The 15794-nt window shown below is 41.8% G+C and overlaps 1 protein-coding gene across 1 annotated transcript in view; it reads left to right on the forward strand.

The window, feature by feature from the left end:
• The window catches only part of ARHGAP24 (Rho GTPase activating protein 24), a 182647-nt gene that overhangs the window by 22508 nt on the left and 144345 nt on the right, over nucleotides 1-15794 (forward strand). The window contains exon 2 of the mRNA XM_054293693.1: nucleotides 6988-7187. Coding sequence (XP_054149668.1) covers nucleotides 7008-7187 — 180 coding nt within the window. The 5' untranslated portion in view covers nucleotides 6988-7007. The remainder of the gene's footprint in view (nucleotides 1-6987; nucleotides 7188-15794) is intronic.

Here is a 15794-nt window from a genome sequence, read left to right on the forward strand (position 1 = left end):
AATTTGAAGTGTGGTGCAGGCAGCAAATACTTGTCTTTATTCCTCCCACTCTCCAGCAACTCCAACTCTTTCTGCAGAACCTGTGAGCTCCTTTGATTTGCAAGCACTGCAGCAGATCTGGGAAGAGGCTTTTGCTGCCATAGACAAACTGGAATGTATTTTTGCTGCTTGGCAGCACATTTAGTGAATTTCACTTGTAGCATCTTAATTCTCTTGATCAATTTTATAAGGAATGTGCAAGGTCTGAACTGCTGTGAATTGGACAACATGGCAAGTCCTGTTGTGTTGGATTTCCTAAAAAAGCATTCAGCCTTGTTTCATTCTCAGTGATTCACTGTCAGAGGGTGCTGACATCTTCACTCAGATGTGTTTTGCCACCAGTCTTTGAGAACAAAGAGTGGTGCTAGAGATTATTTTTATACTTTGAGAGATCATCTGTTGAGATCATGCTTGGGCACAACTCTTAATCAATTCTTTTGTAAGTGCAGCCAGTATCTGCTGAAGTATTTGCCACTCACATGTGAGAATTAAGTTACTTTTAAGCTGTCCTTACTACTACTTTCTCCACGTAAAGTATGAAGCTGTAAACAGGGTTTATGTATTTCCACTGTCAGATATTCAGAGGCAGTGTTACCCTTTGGTTGGAAGAGACATCTGGGACTTGAAATGTCTTTCAGCTGTTCCAGATGCTGCTTTTGACTTGCTCCCTGACCTTTTCACTGCTCAGTATTTCAGCTCCTGAGACTTGTCAGCTGTTCTGCAATTTTTTGTCTGTCTTGCATCACTTGACCCTTTCAGCTATCAGCTATTATTGCCTTGTCTGTAGTTTTTCAAGCTTCTCCAGATAGTTACAGCTGATCTTCTGCTGTGTGCAGTTTACCTCTAGCATTGCCAGTAGTGCAGAATAAGACGCTTGAAATGGGAGTCTGGGTAGAAACCTGGCAGGTTAAGGACCACTCCATTCTAATGATAGACTAGTTTTGTGTTGGGAGGGACCTTATAAAGGTCACCAAGTCCAACCCCTCTGCGATGAACAGGACACCTTCACTTTTCCAATCACTTTGGTAACAGCAACCTTATCTTGCAACTGTGTGCTGCCATGTGAGGAAAAAGCTGAGGGGGTATATACATAATGGGTAGCATGCAAAAAAGCATAACAGAGATCCTGTTATCCTTGGAAGTTGTTGCTGAAGTTCTTCAAAACTCTCTCCTGTGCTGTCACATTTTGCAGCCACTCCTAAATCAGGTATGGTGTATCTGTATCTGAGAAACAATACCCAGACAGATTTGTGCAAATGTCTGCCAGTTACACAAGTCTTCTGCAGGTGGAGTCCATCTTCACCCAGAAATGTTAGTGGGGTTAGGAAGTGATGGTGAGGTGTCCTTCCTAGGTGTCAGGAGAGAATCTGTGATCAACAAAGTGCTCTCAGCTTTGCAGTTGTGTTATGGCTCCTGCTGCCGCAGCAGTGGTGGGAGGACAAGAAAGGAGAAAGCTGCTGTGTGGATTTTCACAGAATAGGACTGAATGGCAAGGGCAGCAGAAGTTAAAGCTGTGAAAATTAGTCCAAATGCTGGTCTGTCACTGTGTTGTGATGCTGCAGGAACAGAAAGGCTGCAATTGCTTTGCCTTTACAAAACTATGCACATGTTTACTAGCACTAGTCATTATCACCAAAAATAAATGTACACATGCAGAAGTGGATGTTTTCAAAAGTGCCTGACCAAATGTGTTAACTAATTCCTGTTGTAATTCACAAGAAGTTGAATGCCTCCTTTTATTCTTTATAAATCCTCAAGTCCCATTGTATTTGGGCAGTTTATAGCTGTGTTTGAATTCCTGTAAGAAAACAGTAGGCTTGTAAAGGTTTGGCTGGCCTAAGAATGTGTTAGAAAATTCTGACATGAAAATGCAAATGAGGTACTAAAGAGTTGTATTTGGCCAAGGCCTCAATTTTCTAGCAAAATTATTGGGTCTTGGTTTTTGAACTGATCCCAAAATGCATTGAAAAAGTAATGGATGTCTTCCCCTCAGCTGTACCAGACAGTGAATATCACCTGCTGCAGTTTGACCTAAGGAATAATTATTTAGGCCTTGGAATTAAAATTTTTTCAAGCAAAGTATATTCAGGCTGTCCCTGTTAGGACAGAAGTGAGAGTGAGGAATGCAGAGCAGCCAGGTGATTGTGCCTAGGATCATTACTGCCAATGCTGCAAGAGGTTTGTTAGATGTCTCAGAAAAGTTTTTGGGTAAATGTATAATGTCTGTTCTGAAAGTTTGTGGCAGAAAGCTACTGGCAAGTGCACTGCTGCAGGCTTTGGGAGCAAGCAAGAGTGGAATGCTTGTGTAATGTAAAATCTCTCCTTGCAGTGGCAGAAACTGAGACATGCTCCATGCAATGTAAAAATGCTAAGCACAAACAGGAAGTTAGCTTAGAAAGTTATTATGTATGTTTTTACCTCTGACATGCTTTTCCTTCCATGTGCAATATCCCGTTGGCACAACAGATGAGTAGCAGCTGATTTGCAGTGTCCTGATGGTGGGAAATAGGGCAGTCTTCTGCTTCCTGCAGCAGTTGCTTACAAGCTCATGCCTCTGTTGCAGCAGAGAGTCAGGTGTCTTGGGATGTCTTACAAGCAAGATCAATGCTTGTGTGTTCACAGTGCTTGACAGTGTTTTCACATACTAAATGATTTGAAGAATCAGTGAGACTAAATCAAAAATAAATTGGAAGGGAACTCACTGGTCAAAGGCAGCAACTCTGAACCTGAAAGATACCAATAACCTCAAGCACACTCTGGATAGCTTGTTCTAAGTAAGCTGAGGGTACCCAGAACTGGACATGACTTGGAAAGAGATGTAAGTGTTGAAGAATTAATCTAATTTTACATAGCACCATTGTGCCACAGAGACTTTTATGAATTTTGTGTGTGTATGTGTATTTGGCAGATAAGTTCATCAATAACCAAGCCTATTGTTGCTGCAAAATTGCTGCCTCTTACTGCCTATCTGTCCGTGTGTCTGGTGTGGAGAAGTCATGTCTCTGCAGTGTTGTGTGTGCCTGCTCCTTTTTGCTCTTTTTGTGAGAGTAAGGGGATTAGTTGAGATGGGCTGAAAGATGATGGATCTGGGGCAGGCACTCCGGCAGCTTCCCACTTTTATCCATTTTGTGGTAGGCTGACATTGGGCTGCAAAGAACAGCATTTGAGCAGTGGCAAAGATGAAGAGTTACTGGAAGTGAACTCTGCTGATGTTTTGCATGCTTGAAATGTGCTATCTTGGCCATGAGAAATTTCAGTGAGAAGAAAAACATTGACTGCAAACCACCAGGGTTTCTTGCCAAACAGATCATCTTCATGCAGTCCTGTGGCTGTTCTTGTAACTGGATTTGGTGTGCTTTAATGAGTTTCTCTGACTACTTCCTGGCAAAATGCTGGGATCTGGGGGAGATGGCCAATTTCATAATTCAAGTATTGAGTGAGTGGTAGCTGAGGAGAAACACTTCCCTGCTTTCTGTGCCTGCCGCCAGCACAGACCTTCCACACTGGCAAGGAGAACATGCGTGCAGTTAGTTGCCTTCTAGACAGACCAGTGAGAGAGGTAAGTGGCTTTATGGGAGCAGAAAAAGGTTGGATTGAGGCCAGCAGTGGTGGATGGTGATGGTCTCTGTGGGCCAGCAGATGTTGATGCAGAGCCAAAGTGTCAGGGAACATTTCTCATTTTGTTTACTTTGCACTCCCGATGTCCAGACAAGCCCGGGAGAGTGAGCCCACAGGCAGCCCCAAATGAATATATTCTATAGAATTTATTCAGTTCTGGTCATTACCTAAACTGGAGGCTTGCCAAGTCAGTAGAGTTGACTCTGGCAGCAAGTGCAAGTTGTGTTTCCTGTTGAGAAGATGAGTTTGAGGAATATTCTCATTTAGTGCTGAAAATGCATGGCTTTCTGCCTCTTCTTATGAGACTGAGAGGACTGGGAGTACGTTGATGTAATTCCACACTTTGTCATGTGTTGTTTACATACTGTTTGCACCTCACTGTTCTCTGCATCAGTGCCAGCACCCTGATATTTCTGCAATTTATTTTTATGATCTTAGTGTTGAAACAGCTGTAAAAACAAGTAGTGAAAGTGAGCCAGCTGCTGGAATTTCTGATTCCAAGTCTGGTTTGTAGTGGGCAGACATTGAAAGGGAAGGATATATGAAAAACAACAAATAAACTTAATCTCAGGACTAAATGCAAACAAGTTAAGTGGCTGAATTTTTTAGTGCTGAAGAGAGTTAAATCACTAATGAATGAAATAATACGGGGTTTTTTTTGTACAGAGCATCTCTAAGTGCATACTACTGCTTTAAAGGAGATCTTACACTGTCCTGTGAGGACTTGGGAGCAGTAGACCTGTTGTCTCTCCTGCACCTCATTCAATACTGCAGAAATAGAAATTTTACCAGACAAAGTGATGGAGATGTATTAACATCTTCCTTGGCTAGATAAAAATTCATATCCTTACTGTGTACACTGATATCAGCACCATTGGCATGTGACTTCATGAAAGAAAATAAATTATCTTTCATCCAAACACCTAATTGGTTTTGACTTTGGTATCTAGATTCTTGTTTGTGGTCCAAGTGTAATAGGGACCTAATGTCTTTAGCACTGCAGTGATACACACAGATACTGTGTTTAAACTCCTTTGTCCCTGCCTTGAGGCTTGCCCAGGCAGCAGAGCTGAGCTGATCGGCTTAGCAGTTGTGCACCAAGGAGCACAGGGTAGCCCATGGGTAATGATTTTGTTCCTTTTTTCAGTTGCAGTAATTCACCTGCTGTTTACAATGCTGCCCATAAAATATTTGCTAATACTCACTTTCTAAGGGTGTGAGTTGGAGGGCTGCTTCTTGGCATCTGCTTTGGTCCAGCCAAAACCCAGCAGCATCCAAGAGATTCCTGCTTGTATTCAGAAAATGCCAGTTATGAGTTGGGTGCATTTCCTTTTGGAGAGAGGGCAGTGTGGTCTGAGGACTTGTCAGCTGGTTCGGTTTTGTTCTCGCAACTGTAACCACAGACACACACACACAAAAATCTTTATCTGCTCTGCAGAGAGCCAGACACATTTGTATGTTTTGTGGCGCCACTTGGCTCAAGTAAATCTCACAGTACAAGTGTTCTGGGTGACTCTAGGTGAACCCTAAAGAGACAGGAGAAAGATTTCCTTTCTCTGAGAAGAATTCCAAGTGATTTAAGTTTTGATCCTGCAATTTGTACCTTGCTGAAACCTGTGTGATTGTGTTGAGGCCTGTTAACCTCAGTGGCACAGGGCAGTGAGGAGCTGTAATCATGGCAAGCAGATTCTAGGATCTAGCCCAGAGCAGGGACATGAAAACAGATTGTGAGGAGGTATTAAAAGAGAAAAAGCTGTAAACACACAAGAGAGGTGGAGCTGGAGAAGTTGTTCCAAAGGGGGTGTGTGATCAGTAGGAAGAAGGAGCCAGAGGAAAAAAAGGGCTGAAAACCACTTCTGATTGGAATCTATTGATTCCTTCTGTTACTGTGATTCATTTTATGGTGATGTAACACTGTGTATTAATTGTCAGAGGGATGACCTCATCTGTCAAATGAGTGTGTTATCTGTGTTTCTAGTCTGCTTTAGAAACTGAGTACATCCCTTTGCAGTGGCAGTGCTGATGGTCAGTGATGTTCAGTGAAGGTCTTGTTGCTGTGTAGGGACCCAGAGCAGGAGTGCCAGGCTTGGACTCACTAACCCTCTTTGCTAAAGTGATAACATGAAGCTTCAGTCTAGATGTTCTTAGTCAGAACTAAGTCTGCTGCCTGCAATGTGAAGAATATTTCATTCTTTTCCCAACCTGATGTTTGGAAACAAAAAGCTACCTAAAAAGCCGACTGTTCTAGGCCCTAACAGCTGTGCAAGCTCCTGACGAGGCAAGAGGTTTCCAGTCTGGAAAGAAGAGAAACATGTTGTTCTCCAAACACTTAGTGAAATTTCATGATTGATTTTGCACACTGCTGTGTTTGTGGCCATAGTCACATTTTATTCTGTTTAAGTGTAAACTCTTTGGCACATGTAGGTTTCGGTTTGATTTATATTTTAACTGGAAATATCAGAACTTGCAACTCAAAATCATTTGCTTGTGCTCTAGACTTAATAGGAGAGCCGGAAAAGCTTTTTGCCCATGAAGGTTAAGCCCATTACTACATGATTGTATGTACAAAATCCATCAGGAAGAGTCATGACTGTCCAGAAATGGTTAAAAGGTGTAGTTTTAACAAGGCCCAAAATGCCACATGAAACTTTGTCAAGTTCAGTTCCACAATTCAGCTGTAGTTTTGACAGTTCTTGTGCCTTAAGATGGGCCAAAATTCTTCATGATTTGCCAGATGTCTATAACAAGTGTCTGGGCACACACTCACTTCAGTCAGGGGTTGCCTGTATGAGGTGATGTGCAACTATTGCATTTACTGTCCCCATTCCTTTAAATAGACTTCAGTAAAAGGAGCAACAACAATAATAACAAAAAACCCCCCTCTTGTCTGGTGGGTTAAAATTAAGCTTTGGTGAAGCAGAGGCTTTTTAAACATTTCCTGAAAGCCCCAAGCCTGGCAAGGAATTTTAAATGGGGACTTCCAGTAGTCAGCTGCTTTCCTTAGTCAGAGGAAGTGCTGTAAGTTCATTTCTTGTTACTGCCTGTAACCCAGCAGACCTTACCTCAAAAAACAGCTGATGTCTTCTTCAGTGCTGGTCAAAATGTCTTGCACAGCAGTTGAACATACTTTTGCCCCCTTTTTAGCAGTTCATTATTATTTTATAGGTGAGGAGTAGTAGTAGTAGAGAACAAGCAGGCAGATGGCAAATCTAGCACACTTCTGTAACTGAGGCCTGTTTCTTTTCCAGCTGTGTTGAAAGGAGCCCCAGTTACTGCCTATATAAAATAATAATCTAATAATTTCACCTTTTCCTGTTGTTTGCCCAACAGGAGAGTTGCCCATTGCCAGTATGGAGGAACACAATGGCTCTTCAGAGGCTCCAGCCCTGAGCCCAGGGCAGCACGTTGCCATCAAGTGCGGGTGGCTGCGGAAGCAGGGCGGCTTCGTCAAGACCTGGCACACGCGCTGGTTCGTCCTCAGGGGGGACCAGCTCTACTATTTCAAAGATGAAGATGAAACCAAGCCCTTGGTAAGTGAAGGGAGGAGATAGGATGGGAGGTCCTGGAGGAAAGTAAGTTAACACAAGCAGAATTGTCTGGAGTGTAAAGCACCAAACTTCTCCATCTCTGTCACTGGCTCAGTGTTGGATTTGGGATTTTGATAGCACTGAGTCAGGCCCTGGCAGTTAATGTGGTTTCCCCATCAGACTCATTTCTAAAACTTCCTTTCCCAGGTCAGGTTTTCTCATTTCTGCATTTTAGAAGGAGAGGAGTATAGAGGAAGTTCAAGTAGCAAAAATCATCAGTCAGATGGATTTGACTGAGGCAGATGAATAAGCTGTATTTGAAAAAATACTGCTTTTTTTTTTTAAAGTTTTTTTTTCTGCTTACTATGCAGAGTATCCCTGCTTTGTGTCTTCCCACATAAGACCCTAGCCTGAATACATTGCCATCTGTAATATGGAACAGACTAGTGTGTGCCTGGCTGGTTCTGTTGTGGTGATTTACTGCTCCTTACTCCCCATTTCTTTTCCTATTTATTTAGCTTTTTCATCAGCATGCTTCAGGGCTGCCTAGCCCCAGAGTACCAGAGGAATAGAGTTAAATACTGCTGCCTCTTGGGTCAGCCTCTATTGATAGTAAGGATCTCCTGCTTGCACCTACAGTGGTATGATAGTCTCATGTATTAATGGTTTTCCAGATGTTTGTGACTTTCAAAAAAAGCTTTGACATCTGTGAGTTACTTCTGTGCAGGTACTGAAATATCATCATCACACCTGTATTTTTTATGGCTGCTAGATCTCTGATGGTATACCTTTTGTATGGAGTTTCACAGGGAGTTCTCAGAGATGTAAAAGACATCTAGTCCAGCTTCCTGTATGGAACAGGCATGACATTTGGCCAAACTTTACACCTTGCATTATGGTGCACATGCTAAGAAATGTATTCAGTCTTGAGGAAATGGTTTCCAAAGTGTGAGTTAATTTCTAAATACCTATTTCACGTCTTGGTAGCTGTTTTCCCATAAAGTTTTCTCAGATAGTATATGTTAATCAAGTAACACACTGTGTGTTTACAGAAATTATATTATATGATGACTACTTTGAATATGAAATAATTAATAATTTCTGGGAAATACAGCGTATCTTCCCCTGTATATATATTTTCAATCACGAGTGTAAAAAGCAGCCATCAAAGTAAAATGTTTGTGGGCCAGGTCCTGGATTTCCAGAATATAACTCTGCTCCCTGGTACTTGATATGTGCTAGGATGTTTGCATGCAAAGACTTAGTGGCTTTTTAAGAGGTGGCATAATGCTGTGTTTCATGGAACCTTCTACAGCCCAGAGCCCAAATTATCTTCTTGTCCAACTGCTACTGACCTGTAGGATGGCTTCAGAAATATCCTGTTGGCTTTGCTGCTTCCCTTTTGTCAAATGGAGGTGGTGATTCTGATCTGATACTTGTGATAGGTTAGGTAGCAGCTTGTGAAATAACTAAAAGCTTATTTGAATTTTCCACTTTAGTCTCAAGGATGTTCATAAAGAAATACAAAGTAGGGTGGGAAAAGTGCTGAGAGAAGTGTAACTTAAAGTATGCTGATGGGTTTGGAAAATTAATGTGCCTGTCCAAGTTGGGATCAGTCAATAGCTCACCTTGGTGTAGCTTTTGAAATGTTTCCGAAACAAACTGCACAAGTGTCAGTGCCTGAAATATATCCCAGGTTCAATGCCATACACAGAACTATTTTTTTCCCATTACACTGAAGGGTTTGCTGCATTAACTGTGACAAGAAAATCACTATGACCTTCTGGGAGCCCTGTTGTTCTTGCTGTGGAGAGCTAAAGCAAAAAACTCCACTGATAACATGAATTTTCAGTGCATAGGGATATTAGGAAATGGCAAGCATATTTTGTTATATCGGATCTGTATTTAGGATAAATACCTCTTTGTTTACTACTGGATTGTACAGTCTGTACGATTTACAGATGTAAAGTAATTCTTTTAGACAATAATATAATGGAGGAAAGTTAATGAGGTTTTGTTTCAAATCAGATTGTAGTTTTTCTTTTGCTTGCTGGTTGGTTGTGTTTGGAGGGAGGCAGAGAGCAGTGATTACTTGTACTGAGGAATATTCTAATTGCATGTATATATACAGTAAATATAATTGTGTGTGTATATATATATATATGTATATATTTATAGAAGGTGGAAGAACTATAGTAGGAGAGGACAAGACAAGCTAGTGAGCTTATGTTCATAGCTTATATTCATGTTAATGTGAATTAGAGAAAAGCAGAATCCAGTTTCTGGTGTAAAATTCAGCAGGTGTCCTGAGCACCAGTCTGCTTAACATTTGGGCTTGGCTTCTGTTCAGTCTATAACAGATATTACGCTATAATGTTTGTGTTTTTGAAAGTGAGGCAGATGTGAATGGAACCAAATTTTAGAAAAATACTGTGATCTGTCAGACTTTATTCTCCAAGTGACTGTGTATAATGGAAGTAAAGAGAAGGAGGAACATTTTGTGTCTAAACCATCAGTAAATGCTTTGGAATTCCTGAAGCAGGCTCGTTTCCTGCTAGTAACAGAGATGGGTACCACATATGCTTTAGTCAGTGTGCGTACATCTCCTTGGCGTCAAGGCTATTAAATTTAAAATTCATTAGCTATCAGTGTGAGAGTGGGGAATTGCCTCTGCCAACCTGTGCCTACAGGCACACAGAGCCAGTGAAGAACAACAGAAGAAAAAGCAGTGCACAGCTGTTGCAGTCAAGGTCAGTGAATTGTCATTGATTCTTTATTATCATCAAACACATGGATCTTTCCCTTGTAATGTTTTATCAATAAATTAGCATCTGTCGTTTGCTCTGGTATCCCTGAAATATCTCTGAGGATCTGGCAAAGCATTTCTGTGTGTTTGGATAGCAATAATGTAGTTAATTCCACAAGAGAAAAAAAATCTTAACAAATAAGTGAGCAAGCAATGTGAAGGAATAAAGTCTGATTTCTGATAAATCTGCTGTCTCTGCTATTTGGAAGTGATACTGGATTTTGCTTTCTTAATTCTTTCTACTATTTTGTGCTTTAGGAAGCTAGTGTTATGCTAGATCTGAAGGTCAGTTCTTCAAGCTTGAAATGTGGGCAGCTGAAAGAAATCAGGATTTAGCGTTCTCTTTTCTACAGTACAGCTGTTGTTTAAATGCAGCCCATGAAAATCCTTTCTTCCTTTCCTCTCTCCTATGGTTAACCTCTCCAGCTGTGTATGGTTGACTGCAGCTGGGAGGAGGAAGTCAGTGCTGGCCAATGAGACATTCTGCTTTTCCTGTGGTTCTGTGAGCAGGAGAAGGGAGATGTGGAGCATTGTCTCCTTTCTGCAGTTTTGCTGTCTCACTCTCCCAGTGTTACTGAGGAAGTGGGAGCAAGGCTTGGTACCTTGTACTGATGGAACATCATTGGTATTAGGTTGTAAATGAACAAGCTCATCCAGTCTAAAAAGCATTTGAGTTTCTTTAATGTTGTTGAGACTCAGCTTGGTTTATGGACTTGAGTTTGAGGTGCGTACAGCAGAGAGATATTGAAAAGCTATGAATTAGCCTTCAGGAAACACTTTTGCTGTATGTCTGAAAGCTGACAAGGATCTAGTGTTTCAGTTTATAAATTTGTGTTCCAGTTTGAACAGTTTGCCATGCAGTTTTTATCCTCAGGATCCCTATAAGCTCTTAACTGTTCAGCTTAAGTAATGCTGGAAGGTATTCAGTGGCTTGCAGTATCTTAGGCCCTAGGATGAGACAGGGAGGTGGAAAAGTGTCAGTCCTCAATGTGATACTTGAATTGGTTGTTGACTGAAAGTGAGTTAGTGGCAGCTGCAGTCTTACAGGTCACTGTTTTGCCTGTAAGGGAAAGATGTTCTCTGATGTACAAAAAAAATATATTTTGAAGTGTTAATTTCTGGAAAAAATGTAAAATGAATCATAGAATGGCCTGGGTTGCAAGGGACCTTAGAGAGTCACAGTTTCAACCTCTTGTCGCTGATGTCCATTGGGACTCAGCACTTGACCACGACCCTCTGGATCCAGCCAAGTCCTTATCCACCTGACAGTCCCACCATCAAATCCATTTATCTCCAATTTAGAGAGAAGGATGTTGTGGGGAACCATGCTGAGGACTTCACAGAAGCCCAAATAAATTACATCTGTTACCCTCCCTTGTTTGCTGATGGAGTCACTCCATCACAGAAGGCCACAGGGTTGGTCAGGCAGGACTTGCCCTTGGTGAAGCTGTGCTGGGTGTCTCAAATCACCTTCCCATCCTCCCTGTGCCTTAGCACAGCTTCCAGGAGGAGCTGTTCCATGACAGTCCCAGGCACAGAGGTGGGGCTGACAGGCTGGCAGTTCCCAGGATCCTGCTTTCTGCACTGTTTGAAACTGGGTACAAAGCTTCCCTTTTTCCCATCATCTGGGACTTCACCGACTGCCATGGATTTTCAAATATCATGGAGAATGTCTTGGCAGCTGCATCAGCCAATTCCCTCAGCACTCTGGGGTGCCTTCCATCGGGTCCCACAGACACATGTGCGTTCAGGTTCCTTGGTGGCCGTGAACCTGATCTTCATTTACAGTGGGAGGCACTTTGCTCCCCCAGTCCCGGTCCTGCTGTCCCTCCACTGCAGAGGTGTGGGAAGACAGGTTGCCCCTGAAGACTGAGGCCAAGAAGTTGAGTACCTCAGTGTTCTCATCTGTTGTTAACAGTGTACCAGTGTTGTATATTGGGGTGGCTACACCTTCTTTGATTAACATACACCTTTTTGGTTAACATTCTTGTAGAAGCACCTCTTTGTTATTCTTTGTGTCTCTGCCAGATTCACTGCTCCCCGTTTAATGCAATTTGTGTAAAAATTTCATCGACCGATAAATCCATTTAACAGCATTAATAGAAAGCTTGATAAACTGCAGCTGCATTTTTAAATTAAAATCAAGCTTCTAATGAATGTAAATAGAAATTACTATGATAAATACATATTTTGTATCTTAGCCTCTCAGGGAAAATCCTTCAGTATTAGTATTGAATATGATTAAAGATTGATCATCATGGTTTTTAATAAGTTAAAAGGGAGTGGAAAACATTTCTGTGTGGAGGGCAAAAACCTAATTGTACATGCACTTGAGAACTGCATCACAGGAACTGTGATCTCTCCTTGCTGCCTAGAGCATTTTCAGTCAAGGGAGATCAGAGTATGCACTCTGGTCCTTGTCTCTAGGAAGCAGCAAGAACCAGCTTTTGTGTAAATACTGATGAGCATCACAGCAAGTGAAACAGCTTTTCAGCAGATTTTGCTTTAATTTTTAAGAGCATCTCCCTCAGTCATGCTGAGGGAAGGATGTGAAGCACGGAGTTCACGCTTGGCTTCATGGGCCTTGCTTGAAAATCCACAAAGCCAGTTCAGGAACTTGATGTGAAAACAGCAAGGAATGTCCAAGCCACTGATAATGATATTTCAGTTTTTCCATTTCTAGGCAAAATGCTTGTTATTAATCTAGGAAAGTAGAAACAGTTTTGGGATGGACAGGTGCTGCAGGGTAAACTCTTGCCTGTGCAAACCTATTGTGAACTTTAAAAGGAGAATTTAAATGAAATTATGCAGGTGTCACAAGAAATGTGGGGCTGGGGGTGGGGTTTGATAGATGTTTCTCAGGAATTTCACTAGAAACTTAATATACTGGATGAAGTTAAATAGGATTTTCTTGACATCAGTACTGATGTTTGCCAGATATCAAACTATTTACCAGGAATACTTTCTGTAATTGAGTAGTGGTGAATATGGAACTTAAAAAAATAAACAAAAAGCCTTCATGAAAAAATCCATCAAGAAAAACACCTTAAATGGCTCATGTGAATGCAGTGGAGTGGAAGGTGAAGGGAAAGGCTCAGAACTACTTTGGGCTCTTTTTTTGGGTGTTCCATGAATGGCTCCTCAATTGCATGAATATAAACAGGCTTCTGCAACTAAAGCAGTGAAATCTCTGAAATACAGGGAGGGTTATCAAAGGATAAATCTTAGCTTTTATGTACAGTAGAAAGTTCTGCTATTTCTAATACCTTTCTAAGTTTCCAAGTAATTTACTGCTGCAGGTTTCAGCAACTTACTCCTAGAGACACATTTTTTTTCTTCAATGGCTTATATAAGTACTTTTAGAGGTGTAATATACTTTGGTCAGTAGATACCCTTGGGAATTTTGTACATGAGAGATTAGTGTGATAAGACTGAGTTTATTTGATACCAGGGTACTTCTAGTGCTGTTATTCTGTTGCTGGGGAAGGGTTTCTCAAATTCACAGGACTGAATTTCTGTTCTCAGCCCAAGACAAATAGCAACAAGATCCATCACTGAAGTACTCAACTTGGAGATGATCAAATTCCAACTTTAATCCCCTTTTCTACTTCTTTTGGATCAAAAATGCTAACTTGAATTTCCAGTAGTTGCTCTTTGTTTTGTTCCTTTAAAAAGTCTTTGGCCTTGGCCCAGCAGGAGTCTTACAGATTTTCACAGGAATTAAAAAAGCTTTTCCCAAAGCATTAACTACCATGTTAATTACAGGAGTGTTACTAAACACTGTGCAAGGAGTCTGTGCCACAAAATGTGCAGTTCTTGCTCCATGTTTTGCCCCAGCTTATGCAGTTGAAAATGCACTTCCGCTGTGAGGATGGTTTTTAGGTTTGAGTGCAATGCAAGGGGAATTCAGTGTCTGTTTTAGTCAAATATGCATGTAGCAGTCGTGTCATTGCTGTGACTGTACTGGCAACATCTGCAAGCTGCTGTATCCTGCTGTTATACCAATTTGTTGAAATTTGTGCATGCTTCATTCCCAAGGGCTTGAAGCCTTTCGTGGTCCCTGAACTTGACTGAGTTTTTAAAACGGCTCTCAGGTGCAGTCTTTGTCCTTCTTGCATTGCTGCTGTTCCCTTTCTTCAGATCTAGCTCTGGCTCCCACTTTTCCTGGTCTTCCTTTGCCTGTGAATATACTGGCTAGTGAAATGACTGTGCCCCTCTCCTCTCCCAGTGCCAGTAACATTCATAAAGCTCTGGCTTATATGATTGTTGCTAACATGGTTCAGTGTCTCCATCCCATTTGAAAACTTCGAAAGTACCAGATTGAAGAGTTGCCTTCCTGTTCCCCATGCCCCTAGCATGCTGGATGCCTGAGCAGATCTTCAATTCTAAAGGAACTAAGACTAAAAGTTTGTTTTTCCACAATCACCCTTCTAAGTGCATTTTGACACCCCCTTCCCCACCACGCTGGGCCTGGATGCCATGCCAAGCTATGCCAAACTGAGAACGTGGCTGTCTCATTTCGGACCTCAGAAAACAGGTCCAGTGACTGAATTTCAAAATTCAGTGGAATGAGACAGCTTTGTAGGTGGGGAATGTGAACGTTCTATGGTGTTTCAACTGGTGCATTCCACGGGGAATTTTTGTTGTTATAACCAAATTGAAAATGCAGGGTGGTAAAGAAAATGTGATCCCACGTGAGTCTGCCTGTTTGTGTGGCAGTCAGTACTGCCCCAAGTCCTCTTTCAGAGCTGTTTGGGAAAAATAAATACATGCTCCCAGACTTGTGTATCTTTACTCAATCCAAAGTGGGAAATTAGTTCCAGTAAATATTTTTATAATAGAACAAAGCAGGAATGCCTGGTGGCCCTGACTGCGAGTGCCAGCACCATTGACCCATGTGTGTGCAGTCAGAGCTGAAGCTCTCGAATACACTGCCATGTGTTGTGTAAACTGTGTGTGTCATTAGACCCAGCCAACACCTGCTGTTAGATTGGAAAAGAGAGGCACTCTAATAAGATCTCAACTGGCCAACAGCTTAATTTCAGGTCTTGGCTGCCAGTGCATCTGCCTAGTCCAAATGTTCGGAGGGCTGCCCCCACCTTTCTCTTCCTGGGACCAGAGAACTGGCTTGTTTGTAAAAGCTTGCTAATGGTGAAGTTCAGCTCTTGGTGTGCTTCCTTGTCTTTCATGGATAGGCAGGATTTCCAAATATAAGAAGCTCTACATGGTACAGTGTCACTATAGGACACGAAACAACACAAGCGCATACACCGCTGCTCTCAAGGTGAAGAAAAGAGAAGTTTATTTTCTGACTCCAGCATTTATAGTTTTCAAAAAGAGACAGTGGATTGGAGGGTGAAAGTGCCACCTCTCCAATGGCACTGGACAAACCAACAGTCCATCAGATTTCTCATCCTCCATAAAAGAAAGCAAAACAATAAGTTATTTACAGAAGGTGTGTGAGAAAGTTTGCTACAAGAATGTAAACATCAGAAGTCTTAGAAAATCTTAAAAAATCAGGACAACAGTACAGAGCTGCTTTTCCATCGTGATGGGGCTGCCCAGTCTGTAGCTGCCTTGAGCTCTGTATTTCCCTTTATGCTCACACCATCACTCCCTCCCTCCTTTCCTCTCTGTTTCTGACCCGTGCCAGGGTTTGGGACAGGGAAGCAAGGGGAGATACACTGTCTTTTTCTGTTCTCTGTTGGCTGCCAAATGAAAAGTGCATTTCTGGTGAATGCTAATGAATGTATATTTAATTGATGAATGAAGTTTTGTGGAGAGGAGTAAGGATGGTGTCAGGC

This window comes from Melozone crissalis, unplaced genomic scaffold, assembly GCF_028551555.1.
Source record: "Melozone crissalis strain CALT ecotype California unplaced genomic scaffold, PUWL_Pcris_2 ptg000006l_1, whole genome shotgun sequence".
NCBI classification, from domain to species: Eukaryota; Metazoa; Chordata; class Aves; order Passeriformes; family Passerellidae; genus Melozone; species Melozone crissalis.